Raw genomic sequence first — 14,186 nt, forward strand, 5'->3', positions numbered from 1 at the left:
TGCCATTGTAACTGGTGATTAATGACGTGCTGGACATATTCAACGTGCCTGTTTGCCAAAGTGTGTGCTGGAGTGGATGCGGCAGTTTACATTTCCGCCAACAGAGGGCGGTGTTCCTGTTCCTGTTCCTCCTTCCTTGCCAGCCCTTGCCCTGGCCGGTCTCTGTAACCGCAGCCTTTCCACCAGGCGTGCAGCCCGTCTGCGGCTTCCACTTGCGTTCCCTAATGAGTAGTCATACCGAGCATCTCTTCATGTGCTTATCTGCCATCTGCGCATCTGTTCTGGCAAAATGCAGAAACATTACATTTTCAGGCCCCCTTTTATTTTTTCATTTTTATTATTATTGTTTTCTTTTTGGAGAAAAGTCCCGCTGTCTCACCCAGGCTGGAGTGCAGTGACACGATCTGGGCTCACTGCATCCTCCACCTCCTGGGTTCAAGTGATTCTCCTGCCTCAGCCTCCCATGTAGCTGGGATTACAGGTGCCCGCCTCCATGCCCAGCTAGTTTTTATATTTTTAGTAGAGATGAGGTTTCATCATGTGAGCCAGAGTGGTGGTCTTGAACTCTTCAGGTGATCCACCCACCTTGGCCTCCCAAAGTGCTGGGATTCCACCATGCCCACAGGCCCCCTTTTTAATTTAGGTTTTCTTGATGTTAAATTTTGGGGATGCTTTAGATATTCTGGATAGAAATACTTTGGTCAGATGTGTGATTTGCAAATATGTTCCAGTAGTGCCTAGCTTTTGCATTTTCTTAAGCATCTTTTGAAGACAAAAGTTTTAATATTGAAAAAGTCCAATTTATCAGCCTTTATCTTTTCTAGGCCATGCTTTTGGTATTGAATCTGCCTGATACTAGGTCACAGAGATTTTTCCCCTGTGTTTTTTTCTTTTAATGTTAAAAACTTTTACATTTTACATTTAGCTCTATGACCAATTTTAATTTTTACATTAAGTGTGAGATACCAGTTGAGGTTCACTTTTTTGCCCCCATGTAATTCTTTCAAATACTCTTTCCCTGGGTGACACAGGGCATGTAGGAGCAGCCTCCCTGGGTGACACGGGGCATGTGGGAGCAGCCTCCCTGGGTGACACGGGGCATGTGGGAGCAGCCTCCCTGGGTGACACGGGGCATGTGGGAGCAGCCTCCCCGGGTGACACGGGGCATGTGGGAGCAGCCTCCCTGGGTGACAGGGCATGTGGGAGTAGCCTCCCTGGGTGACACGGGGCATGTGGGAGCAGCCTCCCTGGGTGACAGGGCAGCAGCACTGTAGGCCTGGCCCCTGAAACCATTCTTTTCTCCCAGGCTCCTGGGCCTCTGATGGGAGGAGCTGCTTCAGAGATTTCTGAAATGCCTTCAAGGCCTTTTTCCCATTGTCTTGGATGTTAGCACCTGGCTCCCTCTCAGCCTGCAGATCTCTCCAGCAGTGCTCCATAGCCTGTTTGTATTTCTCTCCTGAAAATGCTTTTTCCTTCTTTACCACATGGCCAGTCCATGGATTTTCCAGTTTTTTATGACCTGCTTCCCTTTTAATTATAAGTTCCAACTTTATGTCATTCTCTTGCTCTCTCTCTCGACATGTGACACTCTGTTCCCCTTTGCCTTCCACCATGATTGTAAGCTTCCTGAGGCTTCACCAGAAGCTCAGCAGATGCTGGCACCATGCTTGTACAGCCTGTAGAACCATAAGCCAAATAAATATCTTTTCTTCATAGAGAAATAAATACCTTTCAACTAAATATCATTGAGAGCTTTTTAAAGAAATCATGAATTGATGTTGAATTTTGTAAAATTTCCTCCTATATCTATTAAAGTTATATTGTTTTTCTTCTTTGGTCTGTTAATATGGTGAATTACATTCAGTGTGTTTTTGTGTGTGTGTTTTTTTAATTGTTTAGCTACCCTTGCATTTCTGGGGTGAATACAACCTGGTTGTAATGTATTAGTCTTTTCATGTTTCACTTGACTTGCTAATATTTTCTTGAGGATTTCTGTGTCTATATTCATCAGGGATGTTGGTCTGTAGTTCCCTTTTATGTGATGTCTTTATCTGTTTTGGGTATCAGAGTAATGCTGACCTCTTGAGATGAGTAGTGAAGTGTTCTGTCTTCTATTTTATGAAGAGATTGTATGGAATTGTCATTTTTTTCTTCTTTAAGTGTTTTGATACTTACATTCACTAGTGGACAGTCTGGGCCTGAAGCTTTCTTTAAAATTGACTAGAACAGCAAAATAATGAGAAGCCACAGACTGGGAAAAAATATTTGCAAAAGACATATCTGATAAAAATGGTTGTCCAAAATATAAAAAGAACTCTTAAAGCCCAACAATAAGAAAATGAATAACCCAGTTACAAACATGGGCAAAAGACTTGAGCAGATGCCTCAACAAGGAAGATTTACAGATGGCAGAGAAGCGCATGAAAATATACTGAACATCCCACGTCATTAGAGAGTTGAAAATTAAAATAATGAGATACTACAGACCTGCAAGAATGGCCAAAATCCCAAACACCAGCAGCACCAAAGGCTGATGAGGACGTGGAGCGACGGGAGCTCCCGTTCAGTGCTGGTGGGAACGCAAGAGGGTACAGCCACTTTGGAGGACAGTTTCGTGGTTTCTTACAGAACAAAAAATACCCTTAGGATCCAGCAATTATGCTCCTTGGTATTTGCCCAAATGAGTTAAAAACTTAGGTCTACAGGAAAACCTGTACAAAGGTGTTTGTAGCAGCTTTATTAATAGTTGACAGACCTTGGATGCAGCTAAGATACCCTTCAGTAGGCAGATGGATAAACTGTGGTGCATCCAGACAGTGGGTTATTATTCAATGCTAAAAGGAGACGAGCTATTAAGTCATGAGAAGGTATGGAGAAACCTTAAATGCATATTATTAAGTGATAGAAACTAATCTGAACAGGCTACCTACTGTGTGATTCCAAACACATGACTTTCTGGAAAAGGCAAAACTATGGGGACAGTAAAAAGATCAGTGGTTGCCAAGGGCAGAGGAGAGGGAGGGACGACTGGGCAGAGCACAGAGGATCTTTAGGGCAGTGAAACTCTGTGTGATGCTTTAACGACAAATCGTGTCATTACACCTTTGCCCAAACCCACATGACGTGGGTCACACCAAGAGTGAGGCCTCATGTCCGTTGTGGGTTCTGGGTGGTGGTGATGGGTCAGTGTGGATTCATCACTGGCAACAGATGTGCCACGCTGGCGGGGAACACTGATAATGAGGGGGGCTGTGCATGTGTGGGGCAGGGGGTACATGGGAATGCTGGAGTTGTCACTTAGTTTTGCTGTGAACCTAAACCTGCTCTAAAACATAAAGTTTATTAAAAAATTAATACAGGACAATTAGGGTTATCTGTTTTTTAATAGTTTGTGCCTTCAAGGAATGGGCCCACTTCATATTAATTACCCAATTTATGGGCATAGAATTATTGTATTTTCTTTCTATTTATTTATTTTTATTTTTGAGACAAGGTCTCACTGTATTGCCCAGGCTAAGGTGCAGTGGCACAATCATGGTCCACTGCAGCCTTGAACTCCTGGGCTCAAGTGATCCTCCCGCCTCAGCCTCCCAAGTAGCTGGGACTGTATGCACACGCCACCTGCCCAGGTAATTTTAAATTTTTTATATGGATGGAGTCTCGCTATATTGCCCAGTCTTGTCTTGAACTCTTGGCCTCAAGCAATCCTCCCAATTCAGCCTCTCAAAATGCAGGGATTGCATGTGTGATCCACTGCTTTGGCCCCTCTTTATTCTTCAGATGCTGTGGGGTGTATGGTAATGCCTCTTCTCCGTTCCTGATACTGATCATTTGTGCCTTCATTATCTTTCCCCAGTCAGTTTAACTACATGTTTATCAAATTTATCTTTTCAGAGAGCAAGCTCTGGTTTCATTGATTATCACATTGTTTTATTATTTTTCACTTAATCCATCTCATACCTTATGCCTGCTTCGGGATTAATTTAGTCCTTTTTTCATTTAAAAACTTTAACCTCTTGGCCGGGCGTGGTGGCTCATGCCCGTAATCCAAGCACTTTGGAGGCCAAGGCGGGCGGATCGCCTGAGGTCTGGAGTTCAAGACCAGGCTGACCAACGTGGTGAAACCCCATCTTTAAAAAAAAAAGAAAGAAAGAAAAACTTTAACCTCTTTATGTTATTTTATGTAAAGTGTACTTCTTGCAAGAAGCATAGTTGAGATTTGGCTTTTTATCTAATCCGACAGTGTCTTTTCCATGCCTCCTCCTCTCTCTTCTTCTTTGGGGACCCCAATTACATGTGTATGAGGCTACTGGCTGTTTGCTGCAACCCACTAATGCTTCTCCTTTTGTCCGTGTTTCATTTTGGATCGTTTCTGTCGCTGTGTCTTCGAATGCACTTGACTTTTCTCCTGCAGTGTTTGTTCTGCTGCTAATCTCATCCAGTGTGATTTTCACCTCAGGTATGGTCGCTTTCCTCTCTAGACGTTCCATTTGTGTCTTCTTTAAAAAGATCCTCCTCATCTTTATTTCATATGCTTACTTTTCCTCTGGCTTCTTGAACGTACGGACTCTAGTTATGACTCCTTAATGTCCCTGCTTACTAACGCTATGATCGGTGACGTTTCTGAGCGGTTTCAGCTGATCTGATCCTTAATATGCATCGCATTCGCCTCCGTCTTGGCGTGTGAATTTCATTTTCTTGGGCGCTGGATATTTTGCATTTCTACGAATGCTCTTGGGCTCTGTTCTAGGGTGCAGTTACTGGAAAGCTCATCCTCCTGCAGTTTGTCTATAAGCCGGGTTAGGCAGGCCTGGACCAGTGGTTACACTAGGGCTAGTTATGCTCCCACTTGTGAGTCATCTACCCACTGCCTTGACAATTAGGAGGCTTTTCCACTCTGGCGGGTGGGGATAGGCGCTATTTCTGGCTCTGTTTGGTCTCTGAGGATTATGCCCCCAATCTGCTGCTTCTCTCCAGTCTCAGTCTCACACACGTTTGCTGGCCATTACTCAGCTGAAGATTTGAGGAGACCTCTGTGGATGCTGGGAGCTCTCTTGGTGCAGCCCCTCCCTTCCTCTGTGGCACTCTGTCCTAGGAGCATGAGCTGCCTTGGTCTTCCTCGCCTCCCAGATCCGTGTCTGAAACTCAGGTTCCCCGTCTGCACCGTCTCCTGGAAACTCTCTAAGCAGGGTGGTGGGGGGGATGGTCGTGAGGCTTCTGCGTGTGCCTCCTGCTCTCAGGGGTGGCCTGGGCCGTGCTGCCTGAAGTCCAATATCCCAAGACCACTGTTGCATGATTTTCATAGTTGTTTGAGTTGTCCCCGGTGGGAAAGTCCATCCAGTCCCTCTTACTCCAACCTGGTGTGTTACTGAAACGCCCAGGGTTCAGTCTGGGTCCCACTGCTCACGTACGGAGAGCCAGTCACTGAGACGAGGAGTGTTGCTGAGAAGGCGGCTTTAGTCAGGCGCTGCAGCAGAGGAGATGGGAGTGAGTCTCAAATCCATGGCCCTGACTCAAACCAAGGGTTTACATAGCAGGGAAGAAACGTAACAACGTGTAAAACAAAGGCCTCTCAAAAAAGCATCAATGAGGCGAATCTCACCCGACCGCCACGTCCTGACAGTGAGGTATGGGACCCTCCAGCCATCGTCATCGCTTTCTTGCCCAGGTAAAGGAAAGTTTTTTGTTTGTGTGTTTGTTTTTGAGACAGAGTCTCACTCTGTTGCTCAGGCTGGAGTGCAATGGCACGATCCCTGTTCACTGCAACCTCTGCCTCCCAGGTTCAAGCGATTCTCCTGCCTCAGCCTCCCAAGTAGCTGGGATTACAGGTGCACACCACTGCACCCAGCTAATACTGTATTTTCAGTAAAGACGGGTTTTCATCATGTTAGCCAGGCTGGTCTCAAACTCTTGACCTCAGGTGATCTGCTCACTTCAGCATCCCAAAGTGCTGGGATTACAGGTAAAGCAAAGTTTTCAGCTTTAAGACCAGCAGGGTCAATTTCCGTGTTCATCCAGAAAACCTATCTATGGACTGTTAGGTCTTTTTCCACTGGAAGTGGATTTTCTGTTCCGCCCACCTTTGTTTCCACTCCAAGCTCCTTACCCTCAGGTTGGGAGAGAGGAAGAGGGACTCTTCCGTGGAAGGAAGCCCTGGTGGCTCAGGCTCGGGGGCTCACAGTGGCCAGAGTCCGGCCCTGTCAGGCTTCTTCCTGCAGCCGCCTGTGCTGCGTGGCTGATGGAGAGGAGGGCCCTGCCCAGCTGCAGCAGCTGTTCTCACACTGGCCCCTGTCCAGGCGGTCCTGGGCTCCCCTATCCTCAGGCTGCCACTCCTCCCGGTGCTCCCTGGGCGTCCTCCCGCTCAGACCTCAGCAACTCTGGCTTCTGGGCCTGGCTCCTACCCACTTGCATTTTGGGCCCCTGGGTGATATCTCGTCATTAAGTTCTGTCCTAAATGGAACCCGTGGGTTTTTCTTTCTCTATCTGGGAATTCTGCCTGTTTCTATTTGGGATTTAGGGAGATTTAGAAACTCTGCCTCAGGCACCACACATCTCTAAAATCCAGCCGTCCCCCTCAAAACATTCCTTATTGATTCTAGTAAATGAAAATTCACAGCAAAAAAGAAATAGAAAGATTTGGTTTAAAAATGAAAGGTTTCTACCCAAAGCCCACAGCAAGGCGCACGCGCAGTGGTGAACCTTTGACTCGTTCTCATGGAAGGCGGAAACCACCAGGTATTCTTTTAATTTTATTCAGCATAATTCTGCATGTTCAAAGTAATGTGGCGACAGGAGATGCAATAGAAGTGGGATTTGTAAAGACTGGAAATAAGAAGTTAAATTCTCCTCATTTTCCAATGATGAGCTCATCTGCAGAGAAAACGCCAAGAACATCAATGACAAACCATAAGAACCACTGAAAGGGCTTGCAAAGGACAGGAGCTAAACACATGGTTTGATAGGACGACGACAGATACGTGAATAATTTATACAGACGCGTTATGTTTAAGATTTATATACTAAGACAACGTGATAGAAAACTGTTCCCCACTTACACTAGCAAAACATGCCTATGAAACACCGAGGACTTAATCCAAATAGGAATATTTTAGACTTTTATAGAAGAAAATGAGAATATTCTAAATGGACCAATTTCACTATGTAACTGGAAGGCAATATTAAAAATTATAGTTTCCTCCTAAATATTTAAAAGCTCAATGCAATCCCAATCAAAATTATAGCAGTTTTAAAAATACTTGAAAAGCTTTCTAAAATTAATTGAGGAGAGCAAATATACAAGCTAAACCCAATGTTTTTAAAAATGAGAAAGTGGCGCCTTCCTTGCGAGCTGTCAGGACATGTTACAAAGCTGAAGAACGCGGATCAAACGTCTGGCGTGGGTGCACGGACAGATGGAGAGATTGATGGAACAGAATAGAGACCTCAGAAGTAGACTGTACCAACCTTTTTATCAGGCAGAAGAGGTGTTTCAGATGGGAGATGGAGAGGATAAACTCGCTTTAAAAGGACAGTTGGCTGTTGGTGTAAGAGAAAGATCAGTGCGTCCTGCCTCACACGAGTCATATCAGCAAATGCGGTAAACAGTTAAATGTAACCAATAACAATGAACCAGCAGCAGCACGTTTAGACGGGTTTCCAGTCTGGGGAGTGCGCGGTACAGAAGCAGTGATGGGTTGGAAATACCTGGAGTGCACGTGATGGACAGAGGATCCCCAGCCCTAAACACAATAGCATGATAGGAAATGGGCTAGGAACGAGCCCGGGAAGCAGTGTGGACGACCGTGCGCTTAGGCGGTGGAGGTTCGCAGCAGCCGTCAGCGCGGAGGGCAGAGAGCTGAGAGCCATGCCACCGAGGGCCTCCCCCTGGGCTCCAGGCCGCTTTCTGTGGTGTTTCTGCACCGGTTCTGACCACAGCCATGGCAGAACCACATCCATCAGGCTGTGGCTGGCCTGGCTGTGGGCGTCTGAGCATCCCAGGGTGGGCATTCACGTCAGGGTTTTGGTCTCTGCAGCTGGCCTGGAGGAGTTTGTCTCACAGCCGGAGGGCTCACTGCCCTGTGCCCACCCCTGGTGGCGGAGCCCCATGCGCAGCCTGATGTCACCACTGTCCCCGCTGATGGCCTTTGCCACAGGACATCACAGGCAGCTCATGCCCCTGCATGGACCAAGCCTTAGAGAGATGGGGCATCGCTGACTGTGCCCACCCCGGGTCATCTGCGGGAGCCCCGGCTCCTCATCCCTATAACCCCGTGGAAGCTGGTGCCCCCAGAGGAGAGCCTGGGCAGTGGAACCCTGCCTGTCCCTCCCCACCCCCACGATGCTCCTGTCCCCACTGAGTCCCCGGGAGAATCCTATGCATCCCCCTGCCCCCTCCATGTGCCCACTGAGCCCCACCGAGGCCCCTGTCTCCCACTCAGGTGCAGCCGCCCCTCACGTTCCCCTCTCGTTTCTGCTAAATGGGCAGAACCTTCAGGGCGGCACACAGGGAGGGTGACCAGGCCCGGAGGCTGTGGTGCGGGGACCCCAGGCTGGCTTCCCAGCAGCTGACTCTACAGGGTGGGCTCGCCCAGGTGGGACAGTGGGTGCGACGGTCCTGGGGTCTGGAGAGCCCCACAGCCCCGCGCAGGGCAGCAAATGACCAGGCTCAGGAAGACCCAAGCAAGCACGGGGGCTGAGCCTGGACTGAGCCTTCCTGGGCGTGGCTGTGAGTCCCACCTGGTGACCCCCTGGAGGAGTTAGGCCACCGTCCCTTGTGACTTCAAGGTTAAGTCACTCATTCCTAGAAACAGTCATGGCCAGAGGAGACCGATGTCAGCGCAAACCATGTGTCCCCCCACCAGGAGCACACAGGAGAAGAGAATCAGGTGACCAAGGAGAGTTTATTGGGAGCAGGAGGAGGTGCTGACAGGCTCAAGTCGAGGCCAAATGACCTGGGGCAGAGAAGCTGGGAGGGAGGACGGGGGCCCAGCAGGCAGGTGGGCAGGTGCTGGGAGGCAGGAGCTGGGGAGCAGTGAGGATGGGGGCTCCTGGGAGCAAGGAGGGTGGTCACCTCAGCACAGGGGAGACATGGGGACCTGTCCCAGGTGGGGGTAGCCACCTAACCCAGGTCAGGACCTGAGCCGGGCTGGCCCTGGGGGAAGTGCCTGGCAGCAGCTGGACTCCTGGCCTCAGCAGAGGCCTCAGCAGGCTGGGCGGGAGCACGCGGGGCGGCAGAGGAGGGACACGCAGGAGGCCGGACGGCAGCAGCTGGACTGGCAGGAGGAGGCAGGGGCACAGCAGGAGGGGACGGACACACAGCAGGCGGGCCTGCACACGGGGCGGCAGAGGAGGGACACGGAGGAGGAGGGTCTACAGCAGGAGGTGGTGCAGCAAGCCGGCTGGCAGCTAGACTGTTGGCAGCATGAAGAGGAAGCCCCAGAGCAGACGGGCACACAGCACACGGGCTTGCAATAGACGGGCACACAGCAGGCCTGCTGGCACGGGGAGGAGGTGCAGCAAGCTGGCTGGCAGCTAGACTGCTGGCAGCATGAGGAAGAAGCTCCAGAGCAGACAGGCACACAGCAGACAGGCTTGCAGCAGACGGGCACACAGCAGACAGGCTTGCAGCAGACGGGCACGCAGCAGGCCTGCTGGCAGGGGGAGAAGGTGCAGCAGGCCTGCTGGCAGGGGGAGAAGGTGCAGCAAGCCGGCTGGCAGCTAGACTGCTGGCAGCACGAGGGCGTGCAGGAGCTGGTGCAGCCCGATTGGCAGGGGCTGGGCTCACAGGCCACCTGGCAGCAGGGGCTGGACACACAGCTCACTGGGGTGCAGACCAGGGTCAGGCAGGGGGCCGGGGCGCAGCAGCTGGGGGCGCAGCAGGGGGGCTCACAGCAGCTCTCTGGGCAGTCGTCCACCTGCCAGGAGTCAGAGCAGGCGCTGGAGCAGACGGACATGGTGGAGGCGGCCATGCTGGGGTGCGGAGGAGGTGAGTGGGGGAGGTGTGAGTGAGTGAGTGAGTGTGTGAGTGTGTGAGCCTGTCAGCTGCTGGGGCTCTGGGGCTTTTATACGCCCGGCGCCTGTGTTTTCCCCAGCACGAGACTCAGCAACGCCTTCCGTGTTGGTGTTTGTTGCTGGGAGGACCCTCATTATTTCTGCTTCCCTTGCCATGACTTGTCCTCACTCTGCTCCTCACACTCGGCTGGTCCTGGGCAGAGCCGGTGCCCCTGGCTGAGCCTGGCCCCCGGGACACCAGGGGAGAAGGTGCAGTGTCTCTGGGGCTGCCCTGGTGACTTCCACCTGGCAGGTCCCATGACTGTCCCCAGCGTGGTCTCTTGGCCCAGGGGATGCCCAGCCTCTGTCTGCAGGGGCCTCACAGGGCAGGCTGGACTGGCTGGGATGGGGAGAGCCAGGAAGGAGGCGCCTGTGTAGGGAAAAATCGCTTGAGGACAGCCCTTCCTGGGGGGCTCTGGGATCTTCTGAGCTCCTGACGTCTGCCAAGGGCAGGAGGACAGGGAGGACCTCCCCTCCCCTGAGAGGGAGACGGAACGTTCCGGCAAAGTCTCTGGACAGTCAGCTCATTAGGAGGACAAGGTGTGGGGACTGGCCTTTGGGTCTGGACCCCTGTCCCCTGGAGCCCTGGTCAGGTGTCCTGAGAGGGGTGGGCATAGGTCACCGCCTGAGGGTGCGGAGGGGCCTTTGCCTCAGGGAGGCGGGTGTGAAGTGAGGGTCGCATGGAGAGTGGAGGACACTCGGGGTGGGCAAAGCCAGCCTGTGCCTGGGAGGTCATCGGGTAGGACGGGCCCTGATCCCGGGGCAGGGACGGTCACAAGTGAGCTCCTCTGTCTTGTAGGCCTGAGGCTAGTTCTCATCAGGAACCGCAAACCTCTCCCAGCGTCCTTCCAGCCTCTTTCAGCTGAGAGTGAGCCTACAGCAGCCTGGGATGGGTTAAACTCACAGCCCCCCACAGCCCCTGCCTGCACACCCGCCTCGCCACTGTGATGGAAATTCCGTCGGAATCTGGCCTCCAGCACGTGCCAGTCACTCCGAGCCCCACAACTGAACAAGCCCCTCCGGGCTCTCAAGGGCGATGTCTGTGAAGACGTAGCTCCCCACCGGAACCTCTCATGAAGACACAGCGCGGTCAGCCTGGGAGCCAGGGCCAGCGCCAACGCAAAACTGAGGCGGCGCGTTCCCTAATGGGGTATGAGGGGGGATCGTCCCACAGACCTGGAGCCCCAAGTTATAGCACGTGACCGTAGTGACAGCTTCAGCGATCTTAGAAAATGACCCCCACAGTAGCCCTGATGATGAAGCCGGCGAAGTGAGAGCATTTGCCGAGCGCGAGCTATGCCAGGCAGGATTCCAAGCACTTGGCATCTATTAACTCACTTCACTTTGGCATCAGCTCCTTGTGGAAGTTACCACGGACAGATACGGAAGCCCCAGCGCAGAGGTTGAGCAGTCTGCTCAGAGTCACACAGGAAACGTGACAGAACCAGGAACAGAAGCTAGCCAGTCTGCACACAGGATCTACATCCTCCAAACAGATGTTGAAGATGAAGGTCAGCACGTCTTCATTACCAAATTTAATACCAAACAACTGGATTAAAAATTCACATCAGAGGCAGGAGAGCAAAGCTAATACCACAGAGAAGCAATGCAGTGGTTTTAAGAGCACACATGAGCAGTTCTTCCAAACACCGAGGTCAAAGAGAAACCCACAAATATAACGAGGGAAAACATGACAGAGTGTGTATTTATCGGAGACCAAACGTGAAAATTCAATCGCTGAGGAGAAAAACACAAATAGGTTCAAAATAATAATCACAGACGTAACTGAAGATCAGCTATTCTGGCTGAATGAACAGAGGTGTGTGTATTTGGAGAAGAACTGAATGAACTCCACAGACGTAACTGAAGATCAGCTATTCTGGCTGAATGAACAGAGGTGTGTGTATTTGGAGAAGAACTGAATGAACTCCAAGAAAATCAGGCCTTTAGAGCCCACCCTAGGACTGCATTGGCACGTTTTTAAACAGAAGACGTAAGAACAGTCCCTCACATGCAGGACGAAGAACATCCGATCTGGAAATGAACCGCACCAGGCTGAGCTCAGACCCCTCTCCCACTGACCAGGATACGGCAATATCCTCAGAGCTCCCGGGGGAAGCTTTGGTGGACTAAGGCTCTATTTTTCCTTTTTTCAAATTATTACATCTTTCTCAAAGATAACAGTGATGTATTTTCATAAAAGCAAGAGCTCAGAAAGTACTCCACCCAGGTATCCCTCTTGGAAAAAATAATACTTAAGGAAATACGACAAATGGCAAAGTGATTGTTACGGATGGGATGTTTGTGTCCTCCCAAAATTCACACGTTGAGACCCTAATCCCAATATGATGGTGTTAAGAGGTGGGGCCTTTGGGAGGTAGTTAGGTCAAGAATGGGATTCGTGCCCTTTAGAGAAGAAACCCTGGGGAGATTATCTCTGTCATGTGAGGACAGCAAGAAGGTGGCTCTCTGTAGACCAGGAAGAGCGCCCGCTCCAGAACCCCACCGTGTGGCACCCTGCCTGATCCTGGACTTCCAGCCTCCAGAACTGGGAGAAAGAAATGCCTACTGCTCAACACCCCAAGTCCATGGCAATTTGTTTTATCAGCCCCAATGGTCTAAGACAGAGAAGAAGCGAAGACAAGAGCTCAGGAATGCAGAGGCTGGGGAATCAAGGAGCCGGCCCAGATACGAGGACGGGAAGACGCTGACCCGTGTCCACATAACCAATGTGCTCAGTTATAACTGCAAATGCACATTTCACATCGGTTATAACAGATGCATATTCAACATTGTAATTGAATAGCAGTGATAAGATTCTAAAACTTTACTGCATGCTAATGTGAGAGGCCACTAACCACATGTGGCTCTTGAAATGTGGCTCATGCCACATGTTGAAATGGTAACACTTTGGATGTTCTGGGTTAAATAACGTCTATTCCTAAATAAACTTCACCTGTTCCTTTTGCCGTCCTTAAATGTGGCTTTTACAGTATTTACGATTGCGTGTGTGGTTCTGCTTCTCCTGACTTCACCTGTTCCTTTTGCCGTCCTTAAATGTGGCTGTTACAATATTTACGATTGTGTGTGTGGTTCTGCTTCTCCTGGAATGTGCTGTATGTTGCTTTCAATTAAACAGGAAAGACTGAGAAGCTGGTGGGGCTGGACACGTGGGCGGATGTCGGGCAGAGCGAGATTAATGCTGTTTTAAATGGAAATTCTCAAATTACAGTTCCATTCCTCACTTTAATAATTAGAAAATAAACATAAAGGTAAACTTAAAAACTATTTATTTGTACAATTAGAAACAGGATGTACATTTTTCAAAACAGCAAATAAAAGCAGAAAAGAAAAAAGCAAACCGTGGTGGATATTGTAAAGACAGAAAAGCAATTGAAACCAGAGGAAAACCTCAAGAGCAGAGAACACAGTGAAAATGTCAGGTGAAGGGCGAAGCAGACAGAAAGGAAAATAAATTTCATCTGATGTTTCCTATTAGATGAAAACATTTCTCAAAATGGTTTATAAAATAAAAACCAGAATAAGGTAACGAATGTCACAATTAAACAGCAATAGGAGGGAAAGAGACGCCCCCCAGGTCCGACGGCTGCGGGGCCCTCACGGCCTCCTCTCCCATCCTCCCCAAGGGGTGACGCACACAGCCTAGAACTGGGGGCTCCCACACTAGCAGGGCCCCCACATCCCACAGGATGAGCCGAAGGGAGGGTGGCCTGGCTCAGGCTTCCCTGCAGGTGGGGAAACCATGTTCCCTTACAGAGTCCCACCCAGTGGGGAGACATGGGCACGTGGCTAGGCCGGCTGGCGAAGGGCTGTGGGAGATGGGTGGCAAAGGGCACTTAGCGTGAGAAGTCCCCTCCCAGTCCTTGTGTGGTGAGTCCCCCCACCCCACACACACATCCCACCCCCCTTCATAAGCAGGGTGGAGGCCGCACAAGCAGGTCGTGGGGCTCAGGGTGGGGCAGCCTCGCCCTGGGCTGCTGACCAGGCCGGGACACAGAGAGGGCTGGGGGCAGCCCTTCCTGCCCTGTCTGTTCCCCTTGTCCTGGTGGCCAGGCTGGAAGCTTGGAAAGGAAAATGACAGGGACAAGGCACCTGTGTCCTTCCATCCTGGGAGC

At 50.6% G+C, this 14,186-nt stretch overlaps 2 protein-coding genes across 3 annotated transcripts in view; both read right to left on the bottom strand.

Moving 5' to 3' along the window:
• Positions 1-14,186, bottom strand: part of TSPEAR (thrombospondin type laminin G domain and EAR repeats) — a 170,144-nt gene that overhangs the window by 35,504 nt on the left and 120,454 nt on the right. The gene's annotated exons all lie outside the window — the stretch shown is intronic.
• LOC105711715 (keratin-associated protein 10-3) lies at positions 9,201-9,968 on the bottom strand. Of its 2 annotated transcripts, XM_012444580.1 has the most exons (2): positions 9,579-9,968; positions 9,201-9,464 (listed from the first exon to the last, which is right to left on the bottom strand). In XM_012444580.1, the coding sequence occupies exons 1-2, from the start codon at positions 9,966-9,968 to the stop codon at positions 9,201-9,203; spliced, it is 654 nt and encodes a 217-aa protein (XP_012300003.1). The 2 variants fall into 2 exon arrangements, with proteins under 2 accessions (XP_012300003.1, XP_012299997.1); XM_012444574.1 differs by having other exon boundaries at positions 9,201-9,968.

Source organism: Aotus nancymaae, unplaced genomic scaffold (genome assembly GCF_030222135.1).
Source record: "Aotus nancymaae isolate 86718 unplaced genomic scaffold, 86718_ANA_hifiasm-v0.15.2.pri h1tg000022l_1, whole genome shotgun sequence".
Classification (NCBI taxonomy): domain Eukaryota; kingdom Metazoa; phylum Chordata; class Mammalia; order Primates; family Aotidae; genus Aotus; species Aotus nancymaae.